The sequence below is a fragment of the Acanthopagrus latus genome, chromosome 11, assembly GCF_904848185.1.
Source record: "Acanthopagrus latus isolate v.2019 chromosome 11, fAcaLat1.1, whole genome shotgun sequence".
In the NCBI taxonomy this organism is placed as follows: domain Eukaryota; kingdom Metazoa; phylum Chordata; class Actinopteri; order Spariformes; family Sparidae; genus Acanthopagrus; species Acanthopagrus latus.
The window spans coordinates 25995713-26021354 of record NC_051049.1 but is presented as its reverse complement, the minus strand read 5'-3'; the positions used below and the strand labels follow the sequence as shown (position 1 = coordinate 26021354).

The 25642-nt window shown below is 40.6% G+C and overlaps 2 protein-coding genes across 7 annotated transcripts in view; both read left to right on the top strand.

Moving 5' to 3' along the window:
* The first annotated feature begins 988 nt into the window (after positions 1–988).
* hps3 (HPS3 biogenesis of lysosomal organelles complex 2 subunit 1) lies at positions 989–18268 on the top strand. Of its 4 annotated transcripts, none has more exons than XM_037114698.1 (24): positions 989–1118; positions 2047–2141; positions 2227–2298; positions 2486–2579; positions 2793–2866; positions 3037–3249; positions 3484–3550; positions 4493–4581; positions 4929–5043; positions 5284–5437; positions 5579–5661; positions 6589–6763; positions 7007–7088; positions 7994–8151; positions 10887–10995; positions 11752–11999; positions 12242–12419; positions 12797–13030; positions 14059–14256; positions 14417–14620; positions 14826–14930; positions 15592–15798; positions 15895–15982; positions 16736–18268. In XM_037114698.1, the coding sequence occupies exons 2-24, from the start codon at positions 2091–2093 to the stop codon at positions 16861–16863; spliced, it is 3126 nt and encodes a 1041-aa protein (XP_036970593.1). In that variant the 5' UTR covers positions 989–1118; positions 2047–2090; the 3' UTR covers positions 16864–18268. The 4 variants fall into 4 exon arrangements, with proteins under 4 accessions (XP_036970593.1, XP_036970591.1, XP_036970589.1 ...); XM_037114696.1 differs by having other exon boundaries at positions 3481–3550; positions 5287–5437; XM_037114694.1 differs by having other exon boundaries at positions 3481–3550.
* A 799-nt stretch (positions 18269–19067) lies between these two features.
* LOC119028558 overlaps positions 19068–25642 on the top strand; it is a 6987-nt gene continuing 412 nt past the window's right edge. Inside the window, exons 1-9 of one of the 3 annotated variants that reach the window (XR_005077745.1) lie at positions 19068–19510; positions 21658–21828; positions 21991–22050; positions 22618–22733; positions 24236–24410; positions 24600–24725; positions 24853–24905; positions 25212–25255; positions 25349–25642. The exon at positions 25349–25642 is cut by the window's right edge and continues 412 nt beyond it. Coding sequence is in view for 2 of the 3 variants with exons in the window: in XM_037114699.1 (XP_036970594.1) it covers positions 19376–19510; positions 21658–21828; positions 21991–22050; positions 22618–22733; positions 24236–24410; positions 24600–24725; positions 25212–25255; positions 25349–25427 (906 nt within the window). In the remaining variant the exon portion in view is untranslated. The remainder of the gene's footprint in view (positions 19511–21657; positions 21829–21990; positions 22051–22617; positions 22734–24235; positions 24411–24599; positions 24726–24852; positions 24906–25211; positions 25256–25348) is intronic. The other 2 variants (XM_037114699.1, XM_037114700.1) reach the window with 2 other exon arrangements.

Below are 25642 nucleotides of genomic sequence, written 5' to 3'. Positions count from 1 at the left end.
TGAAATGTCTGACAAAACAATGGTTTGGATAATGGATTTATAGTGCAAAATAGGGGGATTTTACACCATTCAAAATTAATTAGAGGTATTGGGATATGGGTATATATATATATATATGAATGTGCATACTAGGGGACTAGAACTATTCACAAAATAAAAATTAAGATATCTCACAGAATATACAATGAAGTGAGATACTAAAACATCCAAATTTCCCCGAACTCATTTTTCTCATTTTTACTCTACCTTAGCTCCATCAAATTTGATTATTGTTTTGTCTGTTCTCAGTTGTGCAAAGAAGAATTAAAGAAAAATAGACAAATTGGCTAACTGTTACTGTAACCAACTGTTTTCTTTGGTTAAAAAAAGAGTTTTGTTGAGGGAGGGGAAAACGGAATCATGTATAGGAGCTGAAATATTTGGCCAATATATGCACATATGTGGAGTTATTATCTACATATGAGGCTTTAGTTTGTTAATTTATTTCATAACATGCACAACATTCAGAGCAGACAGAATGTTCGCAAGAATTAGATCAATCAATTGATCCACCTGCAGCAGGATAAAGACATATGGCAATCAACACTTGGTGTAATGGTGTATATTATGCAATATAGTATTATTCTTATTTTATTATTTTTCTTCACATTTTTTACACTGGTGGTCTGTACCTTTTTATCTTAAACAATAAATGTAGTCTAAGGAGGACATAGATCCTGCATACTCTGGAGATGTGGAATTTAATATTCGAGATTATTGAATTAATCTTCATTTCCATAAAAACAAAAACAACAACGTCATTTTAACACTGAAAAGTTCACTTCACCCGAGTCTTCACACTGACAAATAAATGTCTCAAAAAAAAAAAATTTTTTTAGAATATAACATATCAGCATTGATAGAATATAACATATCCACCCTGTTATAACAACCCGGTGGCCAATGAGAACGTCAAACGCAGTGCAAGCAGGAATGGAAGCCAATGACAATCGAGAGTGGGCGGGCACTTTGTTGTTGTGGTTGACAGTTCACTTCCTGCTTTACTGCGTGAAATCAATAAACTGCAGCAGTGGATACTGAAGTAGGAAGAGAGAAGAAACCGAAGAGTTTAAAGCAAAGTAGGTACTTTAAACGACTTTGTTAAACCCATTCTCTAAATACTTAATCAGCTACAGCCTGTCTGTTACTAAAGTGTGAGTAAACGAAGAGTATATATCCATCTGAAGTGAATTGGTACCCGTTACACCCTGAGCTGCTCACAAGACTGCGACATGTGATATCGATTAGAGAAACACTCACGGGGCAGCTGTAGCCTTCTTTCACCTTCTGCTAGGAAACCATTCCCCGTTTAAATGTTGTTGTATTTTCACCGAAAAATACGATTTCAGCTATGTTAAAAGGTTTCAGAGGTGACTGTGATGCCTTCAGAAGAGACGGAGCGAAAAAAGAAAGTGAAATAAAGTTGTTTAATGATGGTTTTTAGATGATGACATGAGGATCACGCAGTGATGCCATTCATTGTTCATTTTACCAAAGAACACAGAAACTTTCAGTTGGTCTAATGTATATATTTGTGGTTGAAGGCATGCTTATCCAGCCAGACGACAAAGAAAGATGTCTCGTTTGTGTTTTATTTTCATTTAAGCACCACACACACCTCTATTTTACTGGTCATATGAAATTCTTGTTAACTACATGTGCTCATTCATTAAGTTCTGAAATGGGCAATGCTGTGTTAGACCAACGTCCAAAGATCTTCACTTTCTGTCGTCTATCATTTTAAAAGCTTAAACAAGAGAACATTTGTCTCAGGGAGAGGATTAATCAATCATCCAAATAGTTTCAGATGAATTTTCTGACGATAGACGTGTCGATTCTTTGAGAAAATTAGATTTAAAGTGGATAATTTCACACATCCTGCATTCCAAATGTTAACATCTGAAAATTGACTACATCATGTAAATATACCATATCAAGTGAAGTTTTAGAAAACCACAAGCCTAAATAAAGAAATATAAGGTCACTAGAACACTGCTTTTCCTTCAGTTTCCACGCTGGACTGAATCTGCTCCACAAGAGGTGGACCGAACATGGTGCACGTCTACAACTGCCATCCTTTCTCCTCACAGCAGATAGTCCAGGTATGCATGTTTGTCTTTTAAAGTTGCTGTAACTTTGTGTCTGTAGTTGCACCTGTCTTAACTTGATTTACATTCCATGTCTCAGGTGGAGCAGGAGCCTGGGCTGGTCTGCTGTGGAGGTGGAGCACTGTTTGTGGTGGCGACTGGAGGATGCAAGGTCATATTTAATTTTATAAACCATCATTTTTTTTTAAATTTTAAGTTTAAGTTTTTGTGTGAAAATGTTGACACAGAATTCTAACATCATTGGTAGAACCTGTATTTCCTCATTAAATGGATATCACTTTTGGAGGTTTCTGCATATACTGACTGTGTGTTGGTGTGATGTGTTGAACTGAACCCAGGTGGAGGCCTACAGTGTGGAGCGGGAGGGCTGCCCTCTCATCTGTCGCTTTGCTACCATGGGCACTGTGAAGAGCATCCAGCACAGCAAGATAGGTAAACAAAAATTCCCACTTTTCTTGCATTGTTAACAGCAACTACGTGAGTATCAATATTCACCTGTAGAAGTCACCTGTACTTTTAATATGTGTGTCGCAGCTGATAGCAGGAGAGTTACATTGGTTTTTTTTGTTTTGTTTTTTTTTAGAGATAAATAATCACATTTTTTAACATCCTTGCTGTCCTCTGTACCTCCCCACTCACATCCAGGAGATTACCTGGTGACCATTGAGGAAAAGAACAGTGCCACTTACCTGAGGGCTTACACCAACTGGCGCTACCAGGTATTGACCATGCTTTTAGATAGGAAGCCGGGAATACTGAAAATATCGACTGCCATCTTGCAATCAAGGAACAGACTGCTCTTGAAGGGGCTGAATAGGAGGCAGTATAATCTTGCCTCCTTTAAATGTCTTGTTTTTTTTTATGTAGAAATGGTTTGCTTTCTATGCAGGCGGAGGACAAGGCCCGTGTCGGGGTGCGTTTGTTGGGCCACCTGCTGCGGGGGGCATCTGTGCGGGGTGGAGTGCAGATGGAGATCATTGAGATCCCTCTGTCAGAGCGTCCTGTTGCTGTGGCCTGCTGCTCTGTAACAGGGGACCTTCTGGTCGGCTGTGAAAACACTCTGGTTCTGTTTACTTTGAGGAGACAAAATCAGCAAACACTGGTAAGAATTCAGGAAGTGACGGCAACATTAAAATGTAAGTTTCAGTAGGTCTTTTTAAGCCTCGATAAAGTATTGAAGTGATACATCTATTGGATGTCTTTACTATCAGGTTTACCTTTCACGAAAAGCATGTTTGTGCCATTGTCAGTGATCTACTTTAAACAACATGTTGTTACACTAAGTGATGCAGCAGCATAATGTTTTATGTCTCTTGGGGTGGGAAAAACCCAGCAGAATCAGAGTCAGCAGATCCTTCAGAGCACCTGGCCGAACACCCAGCAGAGCTCCAGTCAGAGTCAAGGTAACTTAACGAAAGTAAAATATAGTCATTAAAGGTGCAGTGTGTAAGTGTCATCTAGCAGAACAAACTTGGCAGAAATGGAATGTGATATTCATAAGTCTGTTTTATTTAGTGTATCATCAGCCAAAAATAAGAGTTGTTGTGTTTTCATTAACTTAGAATGAGCTGTTTATATCCGCGTAAGGAGCGGGTCTTTGTCCACTGTCCAGTGCACAATGTTTATTAGCTGCACATTAGTTACACTGAAAAGAAATGCCGCCATGTATAACATTAAGCATTAGCACATGGCCGCCTCAGTTTGTGCCTCTCAGAGAGCTGCTGGTAACGGTCAGTTTGATTAGTAGAAATACTGTTTTCTTGTCCATGAGGGCCGCCATAGATTCTGGAGCTTCTCCATTGCTTTGGAAAGGGAGGGGTGAGCCAGGAAGCGTTGTTGCTGGATGGCACTAAATACTCTAAATATATTACACACTGTACCTTTAAGGAGGGCTGGGCGATTTGGTCAAAATGTCAATTCAATTCTATTTCAGAGAGAGAAAAATGTTGACAACATTTACTGGATCACATATTATTGAGGAAATACTCTCTGGTTTTCCCTCTGCTGTCCTCTCGATGCTTTGTCTCAGGTCTGGACATATAGTTACTAAAGTAACTGCTAACTGCTGCTGACCAGCAGCCTACAAAGTAACACATCCAGACCAGACTGGGTTAGCCATGCAGCTAAATTAGTGGTTCAGTTTGCAGATTCAACCCCAAACTACCTCGATACTGCATTCCCTGTCGTCAGACGGGCCTGTGTCCTCTCTGCATACCACTAGCTGTATGGCAAGGTGGATAACACACATCCGGTGCTATTGGCTGTATTGAAAAGAAAAATTGTCTACTTTGATGATTCTTCCTTAATATCCTCCTCCGACTGACCTCTCTTCTCCTTGATTTTAGGTCAGACATCAACATCCAACCAGAACGTTTCCATCCTGGATTTTGAACGCTCCGTTATCCTGCATCTACCAAAAATCAAGGCTAAACGGGTACATTCCAGCAGTCGTCTTTTTTTTTATCTGCTGCACAGTCATATAGCAGTATAACTATTTTGTTTAGATGTTACGTACAATGATGAGAAGCATGATAATGTTTACTGTGGTTTTATCAGATACTGTTCCATAGACACATTACAACAAATACAAGTTAACAAAATTGTTATCATAAGAATATGCCTCGAACAGAAGGGTTATAAAGAAAGCAAAAGTCATGAATATTTCTTGATAACTTCACAGGCAGTACAGACTTGCATTGGCTTTTGTTTAGGTATTTCTCTAAACTTCTAAAATTGACAGCTTGTGGACTGGGTGGCTCTCAAACCCCTTCTTCCCCCTAGGTGGCGCTGTGTGGAGGATATGTGGCAGTGCAGGCAGAGCTGGAGGTGCTAGTACTGAAACTGGACGCATCGTCTGAACCTAAAACCCAGGAAGAGTGCTCTGAAACAACTAGAGGTTTGCGTCTATGTCTATGTTCACTGGTATTTTGATGCTTTAGCTTCAAATAGTGCACCTTTCTGAGCCTCTGTTGTAGTGGATGAGTATGGAGTGTTATTCTGCTTAAAGGATCCCTGTTTCTTCTTTTTGAAAAGAAAAAAAATACAACCCGATTCCACAAAAGTTCCAAAAATGATCTGTGTTTACCGAGGATGGTTTTTACAAAGTGTTCCTGAGAATAATTTGTGATGTTTGCAGCAGATCATCTAGAGGACCAGGCTGACTTCCTGCTCCTCCCAAGACACCAGGAGTTGCTCGGTGATCGAGCCAAAGATTGTGATATCCCTGTCAGCATTGAAAAGACTGGACTGGAGGACAGAGGACAGTACACTCTGTCGTATGTTCTCTTCAGGTGTGTGTGTGTGTGTGTGTGTGTGTGTGTGTGTGTGTGTGTGTGTGTGTGTGTATTTCTGAGAGGTAGCTTGATCTTCAGATCTCTTGTGTGTTTTTGCTACGTGAGGTTTATTTAACTTGTGTCATTTCTGTCTTGCAGGCGCTTTACTCCAGACTTCTTCCAGGGCTGCAGTGTAGAGGAGACTCAACTTCACTCTCTACAGCTCTGCCCGCTGTTCACCAGTCAGTACAGCAGACAGAACGAGATACGGAGACGCATATACATGTAGACCCACATTTGTATTATGGCCCTTTAAATAGGGTGCTGCAGGGATGATGTATATTTGTGCATCTTACTAAACCATACTATACACAATTTTCTATAACTGTTCAATCAATAAGGTGTAAAGTTACAGTCAGAACAGTTTGCAGCTAAAGTCTGCCTTTAAAGAAGCTAAGCAGACGAATCTCTGTGTTTGGAATGATGATGTTTATCGTCCCAGACAACCTCTGTGCTCTGATTTAGCCACTCATCGCAAACGCTTAACGAAAAACCTAAGTGCTTTAAAATTCCAACCCAAAGTACTTCCCGGTATAAATCTCCTCAGTTTATGTTAACCCCAGACATTATTTCAGGCATTTACCCGAAAACCAGTTGACTTTGAGAAGAGGGAGCCGGGAGCGTAATAATACTCATTTATTTCAAGGCTTTGGGACTCATTCCTGCAGCACTCTATAGGCCCCTGTATGTCTTGATAAGATGCTTACTAACATTAATGTCTATACAAGCATTAAAAATATCATCTAACATGAGAGTCATAAACATGATGTTGGATGATAAGACATTTGAAAGCACATTTTAACAGTTTCTAGACAAGTGAAAACATTAATAAAGTCCTTATGAGTTTTTTACAGTTGTCTAAAATAGTTATGAGCAGCATCATATAAGCACTTTATTACCTATTAACCAACACTTAAAAGTGGCATCTGAACACACTGCTCATGAATCTCAAACTGGAAAATCAGACAGAGCCAATCAAATATAAATCATGATTGTAGTACTGCACTGCTTATTTCTTGCCTAAACTGTGTTCAGAACCATATTCTAGTGCACTGTTAAAGGAAAAGTTCATCCAAAAGCCATGGTTTATTCTGTCTTGTGCTCTCCAGGTAAGCAGTCAGTGTCTCAGGAGGAACCAGCATGTGTGTTCTGCTTCTTCTCTCTACCCACGGCCGGTTACCTGTACAGTCTGAAGGGTGGCGTTGAGCTTCTCTCAGCCTATCAGTACCCAGAGAAGGTCCTGGAGGCGGTGCTAGCAGACCACCTGCTGCACGTCATAACCAAGTACGTGTCTGTCTGTGTCCCTCTGTTTTTTTCTGTAGTCTGACGTGATATCTTCACTGGATCAACTGATACGACAGAATCCACATCATTATCACATTTAAAAATCAGTCATGACAAATCATTAAAACTAACATTCAGTCTTCACTCGTGGACATAAGATTATAGATTTAAGATGGAACATGTCATGATTTCAGTTTTTCATACAAGTAAGCTGGTATCATGGTTTGTGTGTGTGCCTGGTAGGAGTGCATTGCAGTGTTTCACAGTGCGCTGTGCAGCATTAGCAGCCAGGATCGAAGACCCCTACATAGACACCACCATGAAGGTATGAGCCTGACTTTGACTTTGACGTTGTGGTTCCTCAGTTTAATAACTGCGTGATTCATTCCCACCACTCTCCTCAACTGTAGCTGCATTGTGTTTCATGATGTACATGAACAGTACTTCATGCTCCCTGTGTAGGGAATGTTAGATAAGGGAACTTTTGAACATCCAAAAAAAATAAATAAATAAATAAATAAATATATATATATATATATATTTATTTATTTATTTATTTATTTATTTATTTATATATATTTGATGTTATATATATATATATATATATATATATAACAAAACCATTCCAAAACGTATTTTATTGAGAACGTGACTTGTAAATAAATGTGCTTTGACAAGATATAGACTACATCATCATTCCTTAACAGATTAATTGTAGTATTTTATGTATATTTATGAAAATTATTATCTATTATGTTGTCTTTGATAATTATGAATGTACATGAAATTAATACCAGGTCTTATTCACGCTGTTGTTGTCACCATTGTCAAGCAACCAAAACTACCTGAGCTGTTACGGGGTCGACAACAGCTCTTTTCCCTAAAAATGTTTGACAAATAACCAAATAAATACAATGAAATAATAGATAAATGTAGATATCAAATATTATATTACCATTCTTGTTTTTAAGTATCTCATATATTCATATGAACAGTGATAACGCTTCAAACCAAGCTTGGTTGTGTGAGGGCAGTGAAGCTTTTGGCTGTGACGCTTTGGCGACCCCTAGTGGTGTATTAAGGAAACACATGGGTTTGTCAACCAGCAGTAGAATTTCTCTGCTATTTCTCTGCTTTTATGAATATTTGATATTTAGAGGACAAGTCCAAATATTTGTGTGTGTGTGTGTGTGTGTGTGTGTGTGTGTGTGTGTGTGAGTGTGTGTGAAGGCTTGTCCACCCTGCAGCCTGGAGGTGTGTGCGCTCAGGATGCAGCTGTTTATAGGTCTGCGGTCAGTGTGTGTCCACGGTTGCCATGTCATCCTGCTGTCCACCGCTGACACAGAGACACCAGAGGAGAGCGAGCGTGCCACACATCGCAGAGGCCTGTAAGTCACACACACACACACACACACACACACACACACACACACACACACGTCTATGATAGTGTGTCAATCATATGCCTTTTAGTTTGAAAAGTTTCATCTGACATGTCGTTAGATTCCTCCCTGTCGGTTCCAGAATACTCTAAAAGGGGACGTCATCAGCACTGGGAATGTGTGTGTGCAGGCATACATGCATTTATAAACCTGTTCACTGTGTATGTTGTTATTTTAGCGAGTTGAAAGAGCACACCATGCTGACTGGTATTTTCCTGGCGGTGGGAATCGATCCCGCAACCACGCCAGCTCTGGAGAGCCTTCTGTCACGTCCCTTCCTGTAAGACAAACCCTCCCCCCCCTTCAGTGTCTGTTGTCACTTCTGGGCCGAGCTGCAACGCCAGGAAAAATTCTCCCTCAAACAGATGGTTTTTAACAAATCTTTAGATTGGCTGTTATTTGGAAGGGAGACGTTGACATAATGGATTCTATTTCACCTTTAAAATACAAAAATTCAATATTCATTTTATCCACTTTATTAAGAAAATAAATTGTTTTGATTTAGGCCTAAATTATGTAATTATAAAGCCAATATTGGATCTACTGTGATGGCACTAATAATAGTAATGAGGATTCCCATGATTGTAAATATATATATCCGATATATGAGGACTGGCAAACTATTAAAATGATACACACAGATGTGTATCACAGAAGATTATTTTGTTTCAAGATTACATCTGACCATATCCAACCAAACAAATTGTCACCTTTCAAGAAAAATGTCAAGCAGTCAGATTCCCTGTAATTCCTGAGACTTTATCATTTATCATTTTTATCATCACTTTTCTAAATAATTGCATAAAAGTTCGACCCATTTCTTTACAAAACTCTGAGCAGTTGAGGCTCAACTCCTGCACAGGAGCTAAAGTAAGCTCAGAGGCTTGATCTAAAAGTGACAACACTTCCTGTTTTAGTCCCTAAACCTACCCAACCATAACCTGCCTAATTACTGCCAGTGTGTGTGACTTTTTGCTCATAAACTAATCTCATTCGGACAGAATTTTTGTTCGGTTAACATCAAGATATAATAATAATGATTATTATTATTATTATTATCTTATTCTGCATTAAAATGTCTAAAAACGACAAGACCTTTGTTATGTATTTGTTGAGTTGCGTACTTTAGATTATCCCAAATGTTAACAACATTGTTCAAACTAAAATCTATAGTTACTTAAGGTGATGATGTGTTTTATTTGGTTGTCAATCTCACATTTTTATTGGCCATATGTGAGCGGACTGTGACGTGACTTGAAAAATGAGCCCTTCCCTGTATCTCTCAGTTGCCTGTACAAGCCTGTGGAGGATTTGTTTAAGTTGTTTAATGCTGCTGAACTGTGGATTTATTGGCAAACAAGTCAGATTTTCTGTGTCTGAGTCTATAGGATGTGACTTTGATGTCATGCATGCTTTTGTGTGCCTTGTCTCAGTGCCGTTCTCTGCTCCGCTAATGGAGAGCAGCAGTAGCTGGCATTAGTTTAGAAATGGAATCCACAAACATAAACTAATAACAGACTTCCGGTATAACACGGAAGTCCAGAGAGCCCACAGATTGCCTTAATCAATTTTGTAGGATCAGCGACGATGGATAAGAGAGAGCAAAGATAATTGAAGTACATTAATCCGATATTACAAAATTATGGATAATTACAAATATACTTAAATGTAGTAATGCAGATGCTGTAGTCCCCCCTAATCCTAGTATGCAACGTCCTCACTGCTTTTATTTATTTTTTTGGTTTTTTTGTTTTTTTTAATGCATGTGCAATGTCCTGACACACATGGAATCATTATTCAGCTTGGTTCATGGAAAACCTGACATGCAATGTTCAGTTTAGTGTTCGTGTGTGTCTTAAGTGTGTGTGTGCATGTGTGTGTGTGTGTGTGTGTGTGTGTGTGTATTAAGTGTATTACCTGCATCCTATAAACAATGACAATGAGGATAAAGGAACAGCACAGATGACAAACAACAGTTGTTGTAGTTAATGTCAGGGCCGTTATTTTCCTCAAGCTTAAAGGTGAACTCACCTGTGAAGAATTCACGTGTTGAATTCATACTCCAAACAGATAGGGGGCAGAATATCACCAGGGAAACCTTAAATTGCTGCTAACGGTTACCACAGTTAGCTTTCTAGCTCAGTTAGCCTTACAGCTAGCTTTCTGGACTGAAATGGTATTACAAGGACGGACGGGCTTAGGCTTGCTGGTTAGCACGTTAACTTCAGTTGTCATCTCTGTACACAGACATCTTTTTTTATAACGTCAAAACTTGTATTTTTTCGCATTCTTTTTATGATTTAAGTTAATTTTTGAACATGCCAAGCTAAAATTCTTACAGACTGCACCTTTAAATTAACTTTAAATAGGAGCAGGCTCTATCATAGTTTTTGGACTGACACAATCCTGATGCACAGCACCTAATTCAATGTTACATATTTTTTAAATTTATATTGCACTCTCTGAAATGAGAGTTTAAAATGTGATTTTGCAAAAGACACATGACAGATTAACACTCAACAGTCAAGCCGAACACTAAGAAGCTGAGTCTAAGGTGAGTTAAAACAAGGAGGCAGAACACAAAATGTAAAGACAAAAAAAGTTCACAGAAGAAGAAAGAAAACACAGTAGTCTGTGTGATTATGCTTCATGTTAGCTCTCTGTGTAACCTCTGACCTCAGGAGCAGGAAGTGGACAATCTCGTCTCCCAAAGAAACCAGAACAGTGGGACACGGATGGAACATCTACGTGGTCGACACCGTCTCCCCCCTCACTCTTTACCAAGAGATGGTAACACAGAAACACACTCACTCACAAACACATTCATGGTAATTTGAAAGGCAGTTGTTTTTTTTTCATACAGTATTCATACAGTATGTACATATATCACTGATGATCATGAAAGACTAAAGAAATAAAACCAAGACCTTTTTGTCTTTTTGTAAGACTACTTCAAATGGCTGTATTTTTTAAGATACAGACCACGCGTTTGTTAAAGTTTTGGTGAAATTTTTCAACTTGCTTAAAGAAAGCAAGATTTTAGAATTTGACTAAAGACAGAAAACAAAGTTATTACAGTTATTAAAAGTTATACTTGTTAAGTTACGATTATGCAGTGACGGAATGTAACTCATGTACATACCGAATACTCAAATTCTGTACCTCAGTTCAGTTTTGAGGTTTTTGTACTTTGCTGAGTATTGAGTTGTTTTGCTACTTTATTCTTCCACTCCAGGCAAATGTTGTACTTTTACTCCATTACAATTATTTGACGGCTGTAGTACTAGTTGCTTTTGCAGATTACATGCTGCATCAGAGTCAAAAGAAGCTAATCTTTGAATTAATTTATTTCATATGCAATCAGATAAAAACAATACTGACTCCAGTAATCAGTCGGCCCACAGTGTACAGTTTGTATACATATAAGACATTTTTAAGACTTTTACTCAATTACAGGTAACATGATATCTGTACTTTTACTCATGTATGACTTTGGGGCTTCATATTTACCAGTGTGTTGGTGAATCGTGTGTGTCTGTCTGTCAGGTTGAGTACAGTCAGAAGTATGCAGAGACTAACCCACAGGCCCAAAGCCTGCGGCACCTCCTCAGCGAAGCTCACCTCCTCCTCCGAGCCTCCTTACTTCAAACAGGGCAGCGGCAAAACACTGAAGGAGAGCCCGTGTTGTCTCCAGAGACGGACACAGGCGGACCATCTGAGAAGCAGACAGACAGGGAAGAACTGGAGGAGGCGTTGAGGCAGAACTGTGCACAGCTGGGAGACTGTTTCAGCAGGTAACACACACACACACACACACATATATATATATTGTAAACACACAGATTCAGACTAAACAGCACACATCCCATAAAGGGCTTAAACATAACAATAGTCCAAAATGTATAATTGATATAAAAGGGAGAAAAGCAGCCAAGAATCAATGCATTTTGTCTCCATAATGGATTTAGTGATGATCAGAGTCTTTGATGAATTCTCTGTTGATTGACTAAAAATGATTTCTTACCTGCTCTGTAAGGGGGAGTCAGAAGGACTGCCACCTGGCTCTGCCATACTACAGGATGTCTGCTCTGTCGGTCACAGAGGTGATTGCCAGGAACCGCCCACTACCCAGCAGCCCTCACTCATACGGCCCCGGCTTCCTGTTTTACCTGAAGCATTACCTGTTAGAAGAAGCAGAGCAGAGCCTCAGTCAGGTACATTCAAACATCCCTGTAGGCTTGTGAGACTTCTATGACCAGGAGGAATTTTAAGATCTGTTTGAAAGCCATTTTAAATAAGTTTTACTTTGTAGTATAAGAATAAACAACATGGGACAAGTCAATCACTGCAAAAACAAATATCACTGTTTTCAACAAGGTCTTTCCTAGTAAAAGCAACTTTGACACAGCTATGATATAACCTGTAAAATGTGTACAACATATTATTAGGAATTTAGTCGACTTGTCATTCTTATGTTTGCCAGTTCATCAGCTATTTTGTAAACATGTGTTTCAACAGTTATCCGTAATAAGATCATTTATGTACAAGAAAACTAGAGAGACAGTCGAGTTAAAGCATGCTCTTTCGGCAGGAAGAAGCTGATGAGGTCATAGACATTTTCAGCCAATCAGAGCCCTCGCAGCTGGTCAGTGTGTGTGCTAGTCCGCCCATGGTAAACATCAGTCCTGAGCGGACGCTGCAGATCTTACGGCGCCTGGAGGACACAGCCGGCGTGTCCGTCCCGCTGACAATCACCATGGCGACCATGATGCTGCTTATGGACGACGTGCCGCAGTACACACAGCTGATGGAAAGACACGCAGAGGTCAGAGAGGGATGTGTGCGGGTGTGTGACATCTGCACTTTGTCTGCACACAGAAGTTTTTTTCTCTTTACGTATCAGTATGAGGTGAAAGTTGAATGCACAGTGTAATGACTGCAGAATAATTGCACCAGCAGCGCTTTGATTGGTTCCCTAAAAACCCCTGCTTTAATGGTGCTTTTTTGCGTGCCACTGGGCATGAAATCTCCTGGGAAAATGAAGGCTGACTGCTTTCACATCTCCATTATGGACTAAATGAATGAATGAAGGTTTTGTCCTGTGTTGGTGGTAATTGCTACTCTGAGGAAAACCAAGCAATTATTCCTTAATTCAGAGGGCTGAGTCCAGCTACCTGATATGTAGTTTTTATAATTCATTTTACACAAAACAAGCTTTCATAGGAACATTTATTAAGAGCATTTTGGAGTGATGCAATATTGCGATATTCGTGATAACTATGATAGAAATGTAATATTGATTGTGTTAATAACACATGTATAATACAGGGTGTCCTTGTGCATCTTTGTTCATGTTCTCCACCTTTTCTCGTATTTTTAAGGTAACTTATTAAACAAGAAAAGGAGACAAAACACACAACAAAACAAAGTTGAAGATGGATTTGATTTGTTTTTTCGTAGTTTTTTTCATCGATATCACAACAATTTTGTTATCATGAATTTGAACATTTTGAAGCTGTTATTTTAAGGTAAAAAAAAGTTACATAAAGGTGCTTTAAGATCCTTCAGAGCTGCTTGTGGTGTATGCTGGACAGAAACTGTAGAGAGGCTTAATTGTTCTCGTTTTGAATGAATGGAGATGAGAAATTGTGTTACATAATACATTCAACACATGTTTCTCAACAGTTTTTGTTGGATACTAGCCAGCATTTATTCACACATTCATTTCCTGGAGGCAACTATTTTGGCACAAAGATTGTCACTTATCATAGCTGCTGCTTGTCAGGTGTCCTTTACAAAACTATTGATTGTATCAGGACAACCTGCATAAATAAGAGTTAAAAATGTGTTCAGATGCTGCTGGTGTACGGGTTCATCGAGGAGCCGCGGCTGCTGCTACACGGTGGAGGTGGAGGCCAGCACACACGCGTCTGCCCCACAGTGTTGACTCGCCAGTTGGCAAAGTCCCAGCCGGGGCTGCTGGTGGCTGGCATGGTAGCTCTACATGAGAACAACAAGATTCAGCTGGAACAGGCTGATCACATATTCAAGGTGTGTGCTAGGAGACGAGAAGTGACACAATCTCACTTATCTGTCCCATGATCAGGGTTCACATGAGAGTGTGTGTGTGTGTGTGTGTGTGTGTGTGTGTGTGTGTGTGTGTGTGTGTGTGTGTGTGTGTGTGTGTGTGTGTGTGTGTGTGTGTGTGTAGGAGCTAGGCTGTGAGAATTGCTTGCAGGTGGATTTCTGGGAGGCGATGCTCATGGCCTCCTCACAGGACGCCGTCATTCAGGAACTGCTGTTCAGACTGTCTTCTGTCTACATCGACCGGCTGACAAACACATCCTCTAATACACACTCAGACCATCTGAACACACGTTCAAGACGCAAGTCGCTGAAGAGCGCCGACGATCTGGTACAGTAGCTGAAAATGACCGCTGTTGTCTTTACCCATAGAAATTATCTGTCTTTGTTCATTAACACACTTTTCTCCTCAAGTGTAGAAAATGTTTAATCAACAAAGGACATACATATATTTTTTTGTCTGTTTGCCAAGAATATTTTTTATGTATGAAACACTCTCACCTGCTAAGAGGGCAGCATGTTTGTGTGTGTTTCAGATCAACTCGTGCTCCCACTACGGCGCTCTGTACCCCTGGCTCACGGTTCTTAGTCCAGCTCACACTACCAGCTCCCAGCACCAGGAGGCACTATACAAACTGCAGGTAATTTACCTATGGACCGCACAAATCTGGTGTCCACCTGCCAATATAGACCTATATTCTGTAGACCCCGCTTGGTGATGTACCTCCCCCTTTCCCCACAAAGTGCCATCTGCCTAAAAATCTAGACTGAAGTGACGTGAAAAGGGACTTTCGCGTCCGTTCATTTCAGAGCTGCAGTCAGTTGCGAAATAAGACTTGAATAATAAAATTTTGACTCATACACAGAGTTTACAATCTTGTGTCAAATTACACCACAAAAAGAAATGACAATGGTACAGCTACATTTAGCCGCCTAATTACTGAGTATTTACCTGGTAAAATATATGGTCAATTATAGTTTATTATGGGACAATCATAATGAGTAAAAGGTAGATAACTACAGAGAAGCTACAGCTGAAATGCGAAGCTGAAATTTGCTCTTCTGTTACTCAGTTCAGCTAAAAACTGACTTAGTGACTTGGATAAAACTGCATACTGTCTAAACAAGAAGGCAACCAATTCTTAAAACCGGCCCAAGTTTGATTATCTCGGAATTCAGATAAATTATCAAAACGATATTGCCTTATGTAGTGTCATTTCATGTTTTAAAAGTCTCACTTTATTCTAACTTCTCCTCCTGTGATTTTTAACCTGAATTTTTCCCGTGTCCCTGTGTCTCCAGTCTCTCCTGTGTGGTCCATCACTGTCTGTGGGCTCCGTCGGGCCTCTGATGGAGCGTCTGTCAGAGGAACCCTTATGGGGCTTCAGCCTGCACCTCCTCTGTGCCACCAGAAGGGGGCAGTATGACAGGAGCATCGAAAAGCTGCTGGACCGATGTCCTCAGGCCATCATAGCCTACGCCAATCACCAGCTGCAAGACAGAAATATGGTTTGTGCTGAGCGGTACTTGTGTTTTCACTGTGTCGCGTCTGTATGCTTACAGTGAGTCTTGAAATATGTCACCCTGTCCGTCTCGTCTCTGCAGGTGCTGTGGTGGCAGAAGCTGCTCCCTGAGCTCTGCAACAGAACGAGAGCCGCTGCAGACAATGGCATCCTATTGGCTGCTCTCAAAGGTAAAAACTTTCCCTAAATCATAACCACTCTGTTATCCTAGTACTTAGATCTGACTTTAAGGCCACGTCACTACTACACTTAGATTTGCCAGAGGCATCACATATTTACTTGAACTTATTTATATATGTTTGTTTTTTTTAAATTTGGAGCTCACATTGAGATCAATACCTCATTTACAACCAAGAACTGAGATAAAAAATAAATAAATGGGAAAAAAAAAACATGGCAGAGAAACATATTAATATAATAGGAACATTTAAATATACTATCGTATAGACAACAGCATGACAAGCATTACGATACATTGCAGATAATATAGGTGCCTGGTTTTGACAATGATGGAGAGACACTGAATAAAAAAGACAATATGAACGGCATCGATTTTGGTCCTTTTTTTAAAACTGCTCTTGTGAGTCAGACAGTGTAGTAGGACTGTAATGCTGAATCTTTTGAGCACTCTTTAATAACCACAATTTGCACGGATGGCTCATGCATTACAGTGTATAATACTCGTTATACTAGTATTTTTGTAGTTCTTTCTTCTTGTTGTCTGGTTGGTATTTTCTGAGGAAGATGACACTGGCATGTCTAAAATCCTGTCTAGGCTGTGCTGACCCTCTTCAGCACCAAGAATTGACTGTCCTCTCAAAAATAGAATAAACATCCAAGACAATGTCCGAGAGTGAGATCCGCTCTGGTGTTGATGTTTTCTGGTGCCTGGGTTTTAACGTGGCTGGTTTCCATGCCCACAGAGACGCTGGTTGTGGTTGCCATGGAGATGAGCCCCGCAGAGTTCCTGGAGCTGATACCTGACGACGGCACAGCCTCGTACTTTCTGCCCCACCTGTTGACATGCAGTCAGAAACACCTGCTGGCCTGACACGCATGACTGGATGTCTGTTTGACATTGATTTGAGTAAACTGAGGCACAGGGACAACTTCAGTCTGTCCTCGGTGCACCGGAGCAGTCATGGGCTCAGTGATTTGCTCAAAAGACCCTCAACAGTGGCGTTGGATCATCCTTAAACTGTGTCTAAAAGATGGTTAGCTGTGATTCAACATAATGCTGTGACCAGCACTTTGTTTGTCCTCTGGGACTACGTTCTCAGCATTAACAGTCTGGCATGTGGGATCTAGTGAGGTCTGGAACACCCCTCGTCTCACCCTGCTGCATAGTGGCAACCTGAAAACTGAAAGTCCCTCTCTGGAGCCAGTGTTTGGTTTGTTTGTCGGGCAACTGTAGAAACATGGTGGTGCATAACAGGACCCGCTCCCTCTGTAGATATACCATCAACACCAGGCTATAAACACTTGAACAATCTGCAAGCTGTAGAGTTAGAGTTAGAATAGTTTCTAACTAAAGCTGATCTTTAAAGATGGACTAGTGAGTTGATGAGTCTCTGTTTAATGCCCCAGATAACCTGTGTAGTCTGATTTAACCACTTATTGGCAGCCTCCTTTTTGGTAGACACAGAAACGCTTTTGAATTTAGACATGGGGCATTTACATTTTTTATATTGTAGAACGAAATGTGAAAATATCCCATATAAATATCAAATATGGGATTGTGTTGATCATAGACCTTAATTCAGCCATTTACCCCCCCAAAAGAAAAAACCCATATAAAAAACATATTGACTTCAGGCAGGGGAACCAGAAGTGCAAAAATGCTAAACTTATTTCAGTGTTTTAGGACTCACTCCTCCAGCACGACAAGTCCTAAATCCTTTGCATTTAAGCAATTAAATTGAACATTTAATCATTCTGCTGGAGTATCTGTTTTTCTTTACATCATTGACAAAGTTGAAAAGAAAAGAATATGCAGGAAACACAAGAACAAACTACAGTATAAACAGCAGCATTTTTCTGATTCAGCAGATCTGTTCTGTATGACCTGCTGTATGTCATGCAGAGCAGATATAAATCTAAAAAGTGCTTTTAGGTTCCTCTGCAGGTTATGTTCCTGTTTCTGCAATGTGTGATGTAACATGTTGTCATTGCAGTGTTTCAAAATACACTTGTACCTCCTGCTTTCACCGCTGCAGAGAGACATTTCTAAATATTTTATGTATATACTTTAGGTTAGGTGATAAAGTAAAAGCTCATATGTCTAGGTCTTATAAAAATGTATATTTATGTATTAAGGGTGATGTAATCCTTAATCCTGACAGTTAAAGCGCTGAAGAGCTGCAGGGTCCATCACCAGATTTCAGTCCACAGCACTTTTGATTTGGAAGAATTTGGAAGAATAAAAGCCTTTATGAGTTTCATGATTTGTCCTGTAATATCCTTTTGATTTGTTATTGTGTTTCATAATTTCACAGCTGATGAACCGGCAGACATTTGATTGGATCTGAATCAGCAAAGATTCCACCGTTATCTTTATCTGTGATGTTTCAGAAAGGCAGAGTAAGTGAGTAATTTGAACTTTTTATTGATTACAGATCAGTCAGTGTGCGGGTTTTGTTGAGTCATCGGAGTTTCACAGAGAAAAATGGCTTCACTGCTAAGAAAAGGTTTTTAGTTTGACCCTCAAAAACCTGATTAGATAATAGACCAGTGTAGGGTATGCTGTGTGCTCAGCAAACTCCTGCAAACTCATTTTGTCTGGTGTTTTTAGGCTGTTTTAGCTTAACAAAGACATTTAAGTGAATCATCTCAGGGGCTATGGCACCTAATAATTCCAATTGCAGGCTAAAAATCAATGTTTTGGTTTGTTTTTTTAAATCTCATCATCATGTTGTTTGTACTTTGGGAGCAAACATGGAGATGGTGTTAAGTGATCAATTAAAAGTGACTCAATCACCAGATACATGATGAAACAGGCCACAGATGATGTGCAAAGAGGTGTTGATTAATGACATTAGTGAGGTCTTTACCAAGCCTACATGAGCCATCTGAGACCTTAACACTTAAATTGGAATCAATGATTAAAAAAACCTCAGTGTGTTGTAACTCTAAAGACACGGCACAGCCAACCAGAGCTATTTCACTCATCTCTCCACCAATGAGAGCCTCAGAGCACAGAGCCAATCGCACCCGGAGAGGACAGCTCTGAGCAGACCTATCAGAGCTTCAAACTCTGATGGGTCTCAGCTTGCGGTAATGAAAGCTCAGCTGTTTAGGGGTTTGGAGGCCAGGCCACCATCACCTGAGGAATATTTGGAGGTTTGACTGGAGCTAGAGAGGGAACAGAGAGCAGCAGCAGGCAGGACAGCGTTACAGATGAGAGATCAGTGAGGTGAGAGGGAAAGGTTAAAGCAGACGGGAACCTAAGACGAAACACAAAAAAGTAAGAGAGTAAGAAACAGAACAAAAACGGAGGTTGCTCTGAATAGGAGGGGAAGAACAAAAAGTAAGTACAGGAGATTTTAAAATCCGCATCAAAAGGGATGAAGAGCAAGAGGAAGGCGGCGTTGCTGGCCATCAGGGAAAGTATCGAGATGGAGCTGTTCTCCTCAGAGGAGCGCTGCGTGGTGACACCAGCACAGGAGTGGAAGGAGGAGGACGATTACTGCTTTCACCGGGTAAATGTCAGTTTGAAGAAATTCAAACTGCAAGAAAACTGTTCGGAATCTCAAGACTGCTGTGTTCACTAACAGGGCCTGCCTAAATTCATAGAAAATTCAATAGCATGTTCTGCAATGGTCATTAAGTTTGCTCTTGGTGCAAAATATTATCATTTTTGTGACTCTTTTTATGGCTAATTGTTCTCTGTATTGGGATAAAATTCATACTGAAGATCCTGGAAACAGTAAGGATAATTTGAAACATTTATTCATTTGAATAGTTGTTGCTGATTGGTTAAGTTTAGGTATCATGTTTTTCGTCTTTCAGTTTCAAAAATGCCCAGAACTCCGCTAGTTTTTCCCTTTCTTGCAGCAAACTTGTTTTGATTTACTGATAAACTTTTTATGTGAAAATGTTAGAGAAAATCAGAGCTGTTATATATGGAGTAACATAAGATCTTTGACTTCTTTTATCATTTCATATATCATTAAAAATGGCACTTTTTTTCACTTTTTCACTGGCCATGTTGCATCCTGTGGTTTAATTTCATAGGCACATATGTTCAAGTCAAGGTTTTCTTGGTTGCAAATGCACCTCATAAGCTTCGCAAAACTACAGAAGACCAGTGAGACCTGACTGTCCTGACTGGACTTTCCTCCACAGTCACCTGACCCCAACCCTACTGGACATTTACAGGGGCACTTGAAGACTGAGAAAGCCAAGTATTCTGTGACAAATTGTGCTGGGATAGAGAGCCACAGTACGTAGTACGTACATACACTATATTACCAAAAGTATTCGCTCACCTGCCTTTACTCATTCTATGAACTGAAGTGCCATCCCATTCCTAACTCATAGAATTCAATATGATGTCGGTCCACCTTTTGCAGCTATTACAGCTTCAACTCTTCTGGGAAGACTGTCCACAAGGTTGAGGAGAGTGTTTATAGGAATTTTTGACCATTCTTCCAAAAGCGCATTGGTGAGGTCACACACTGATGTTGGTCGAGAAGGCCTGGCTCTCAGTCTCCGCTCTAATTCATCCCAAAGGTGTTCTATCGGGTTCAGGTCAGGACTCTGTGCAGGCCAGTCAAGTTCATCCACACCAGACTCTGTCATCCACGTCTTTATGGACCTTGCTTTGTGCACTGGTGCACAGTCATGTTGGAAGAGGAAGGGGCCCGCTCCAAACTGTTCCCACAAGGTTGGGAGCATGGAATTGTCCAAAATGTTTTGGTATCCTGAAGCATTCAATGTTCCTTTCACTGGAACTAAGGGGCCAAGCCCAGCTCCTGAAAAACAACCCCATACCATAATTCCTCCTCCACCAAATTTCACAGTTGGCACAATGCAATCTGAAATGTACCGTTCTCCTGGCAACCTCCAAACCCAGACTCGTCCATCAGATTGCCAGATGGAAAAGCGTGATTCATCACTCCAGAGAACGCGTCTCCACTGCTCTAGAGGCCAGTGACGGCGTGCTTTACACCATTGCATCCGACGCCTTGCATTGCACTTGGTGATGTGTGGCTTGGCTGCAGCTGCTCGGCCATGGAAACCCATTCCATGAAGCTCTCTGCGTACTGTACTTGGGCTAATCTGAAGGTCACATGAAGTTTGTAGCTCTCTAGCAATTGACTGTGCAGAAAGTCGGCGACCTCTTTGCACTATGCGCTTCAGCATCCGCTGACCCCTCTCCGTCACTTTACGTGGCCTACCACTTCGTGGCTGAGTTGCTGTTGTTCCCAAACGCTTCCATTTTGTTATAATAGAGCCGACAGTTGACTGTGGAATATTTAGGAGCGAGGAAATTTCACGACTGGATTTGTTGCACAAGTGGCATCCTATGACAGTTCCACGCTGGAATTCACTGAGCTCCTGAGAGCAGCCCATTCTTTCACAAATGTCTTGTTTCACAGTCTGCATGCCTGAGTGCTTGAATTTATACACCTGGGGCCAGGCCAAGTGATTAGAACACCTGATTCTGATCATTTGAATGGGTGAGCGAATACTTTTGGTAATATAGTGTATATGTGTAGGTCATGGCACAATTCAGACGGGATTAAAGACTTATTTGTCCCTCCCCATTGACCACAGTACTTCTCAGGATTAACTTTATGTTCGTGCACAATAAACATCTTCCTCTTCCTTTTCTTGAACCCAGAGACACCTGGAGCATCCGCTGGTCCCTGACAGCGAGGAGGAACCAGAGCTGCAGGTTCAGACCCAATCCAGGCAGCAGGTCAAGCCCAAAACAGAGCCTCCCACCAAGGATGAGGCCAAGAACTGCCCCATGGTCCCCAGATTCATGGAGGACATTGACATAGAGATGGAGGTTAGTAAGAAATTAGGATTGTAAGTAAGTAGGTTGCTGATTCCCGAAAAAGAATCCCATCCTGAACCACTTACTGTAATACAGTGAAAAAGAAGTGGAAACTTAAGCCTACGAATGAAATTTAAAGCAATTCATTGTCTTGCTTTGCTTCCCTCCACGCAGGTGTTTCCTCCCCTCAGAGTGTTTAAAGTAAAGTCAGACGATCCCTCCATCATGAACCCCGTACGTCACCTCAGGTTTCATTTAGTCATTTCCTGATCAGCAAATCAACTTCCCATCTGCGTGATGTGTGCAAACAACGAGCCTTAAACCATTTTATCAGACTGAGTGATGATCGCTCTAACCTCTGAGCATTTTGTCTCTCAATACTATAATAAGTAAAAATGTAAATATCAGGTTTAGTGTATTGGCCATTACAGAAGTGTGTCATGTGCTAATCCTGAGCAAAGACTGAATGGGGGGGGGAAATGTGTGTGTTGCTCAATCGATCAATCAACATATATCTGTCTCTAATCAGTCAGCCTGTGTGTGCAACCCACTGAACCCATTGTACAATCAGGTCTCATGTCACAGGGGCCAGTTACATGGACAACATGTTGATGGGCAGGAGACGTCTGCAAAATAAACAAAAAGTTTAGATTCTTGTGCAATATGAGAAATTGTGTATAAAAAAAGATATTATTTATTGATAGGCCTATATCTAATTGACCCGTCCGTTTGTCCCTGACTGCACTCTGATTGGTGGATCCATCATGTTGATACAGTGTGATGTTGTACTGTGTGCCGCAGACATCTCCAGACAAAGTCAGTCATCTCAGATGGAAGAGACCGACTTCGCAGAAGACCGGACTGGTGGTCAGAGACGTGATATGTCTACCAGCAGGACATCTGGAACAGCTGGAGAGGTGAGAGGTGTTACAGTAGCGTGAGATCATCCCTCCAGTTTGTCGTATAGGTGCTACTCAGTGAGGAATAAGCTCAATTATTAAGCGCAATTTTAGAGAACTTGAGCAATGTTGTTATGATATTTATAGTATTTCTTTTAGAATAAAGACCATTATCCTTTATTTTGCTATGGAAACATTTAGTCTACTTTTTGAAAATATGTGAAAATTCTGCATTAAAATGTTTATAAATGACAGACATTTGTTATATGATTTGATGGGTTGTGTCCATATTATCCCAAATGTATCCAACTATGTTCAAACCAGAGAAATCTACAAGTTTAATTTGGTCATCTGTTGCTACTCCCGGGATGGTGAAGTCAGCGAACAAGACCAGATTTTTATCAGCAGTGGTGGCTGGCTAATGTTGTGCTCAACGCCAACGAAGCATAACTGGTTTCAGTTTTACCACAGGATTATTCATATTTATTCGCCTCAGTCAGATAACTTTACTGCCATAAACTAACAGGCAACGACACACACGCAGTTGCTGTGTCTCAGTTCAGGGTCTGCATCCCTTGAAGGACTTTGAGGTCTTGGAAGGCGAGTCCTTCAGAGAGACCTTGTTAACTGCGTCAGCTGTTGTTAAATAGGACGGTCTAGCCTTTTGAGCATTTCCTGGTTGCATCATCAGATGTTTACACTTGTGTCATGATTTCTGCTGCCTAGGCCTGCAAAAGTTACTATCTATGCCGCGTGATGTCGCCATTTTCTCTCTTTCTTCTTTTTCGGGCGTGCAAAGAATCTTGGGATATGTGACTACGAAGGATAGTAGTGGTGCATCCTCAAAAAACAAAGGAAAAAAGGCCACATTTGTGGTCTGCATTTGGAGGAACACACTCTGTTTCACTTTCGGCCTTTTTCCATCACATGTGCCAGCCTGGCTTTACTCAGTTTGTCCCGGTGGATTTGCATTTCCATTACAACCGCCTGCTTGAAGTTGGTTTTTAAATGGTGACGCACTTGGCTTTTGTACTGGTCAAAAGGAAACACTTGTCCTCCCCTCAGTACTATCAAAAAATGCCTCCATTAATTGGGTGGCAAATGCATTTAATTTCTTCATAAATTAAAAAAAAACATTGCTGTGCCACAATTCTCCATTATTTAGCTATTTAAAAGCTTTTATTATGAAGCAGCACATTCTTTATGTAGAGGTTCACCTTAACTAAACTGTTACTACTATTTCTGACCCAAATTGTTATCAAAAACATATTCTAGTGTACAGTTTGGATGTAATAGGATATATAGTCCAGTTTACCACGATGGCCATCTCTCCTGAGGTGAAATACTTCTTAAAGCAAGCTTGTGTGTCCTCTCTGAAGTAATGAGTGTTTTCACATGTTAATTTGAGACCATGGCCTCTGGTGACAGATGACATATTCATACATGGCCGATGCTGATATATTTTAGACTATCCAATGAAAATATCTCAATGAAGTAAACATTCCTTTCTGTTATTCCAGACACACTGTTCCACAGGGCAAAGAACAAGCAGCTCTAGCGGCCATGGGCATGACCGCTCGCATCACCATTGATTGTGGTTGGACAGCCAATCAGATACAGAGTCGGCTGACTTTGCTCTTCTGGGGGCGTTTTGTGAAACGGGCTGGCCAAAGGTTCTCCTTCACGTATCTCCAGGTCAGTGTGAGTTCAGGTGGTTTGACTTGAGCATATAAATTTACTTTAGTCCCTGTTCTATTGTGGTCTAAGAATTAAATTGGTTTATCTTGCCACAAAGTAAATTTAATAGTTCCCCTCAGATTCCTCCACATTTTTTACATTTATTTTTTTGGTCCATATTTATATCTTACGTTGTCTGGCTTCCAGTGTTTGCACGGTTCCACAGTATTGTACGTCCCAGACACGCCTGCAGAAGGCTGGACTGGAGAGCAGGTGGTCAGGATCTCTGGACATGGTGCGCTGTATATCCTCGGCCACCAGGACTGCCCACAGGTAAACCACAGCTGCTTTGTATCTACTCCAACCATATGATTTGATCAGTTTCATATTCAGTTCGCAATGGAATCCGCATCTGTATCACATTTGAAGAGTGTGATTCTTGCTGAACATGTTGTTTCAGATGACATGTGCCAAAGCAGCAGTGTTGTCAACATAAAGTATCCAAAAGTCACAGTTGAGTACAAGTGAAGCTCCTCTGTTAAAATATGACGTTCATAAAAGTGAAAGCCATAAATGTTAAGATTTGATTAGTAGTCTAATAGTATCTGATAAGATAATTGATTAAATCAATTAATTCAAGTAATTTTCTGGCATGAGGGAGAATGTGTAGGGGCAATTTTAAGGATTTCATTGTGGTTATTAGTATTTTTTTCAGACACACATTAGAGACCTTTTGTATGCCTTAAAATATGTGTGGATAGGACCTTTATCTTTTTACATATTTCTTCCACAAAAGTTAAAACACTCTTCTCTCAACAGGCAGAATCTGAGAGGTCAACAAGCGAGACACCTGAGGTGAGCAGGTAAGAAGCATTAGCTCTTCCTACAATGAGACCTTTTTCAAAAATGATAAACCACGTAACTGATTTTCCTGAATGTGTCGATTCTTTTTGAAGGAAGGACTTCTGTCCGGAGGCCAGGACAGAGAGCTGCACGGGCAAAGACGATCAGCTGGGAAGACAGCTGCTCGAGTGACTTCAGAGTTAAACTGTTAATGTTGCTGAACAAAGCCACGCACCATCCTTCAAGTTTTTCAGACAAAGGGAGATGGCGAGGACAGCCAAACACCAGCAAGGACAGGTTTATAAATCAGACGCTCTCCTGTATGTCGGTTCAGTCTCTTTAACTCATGTGACCTAATGAGGGAGCCTAAACTCTGCTGTTATATTGTTTGAAGCTTTATGTCCCCG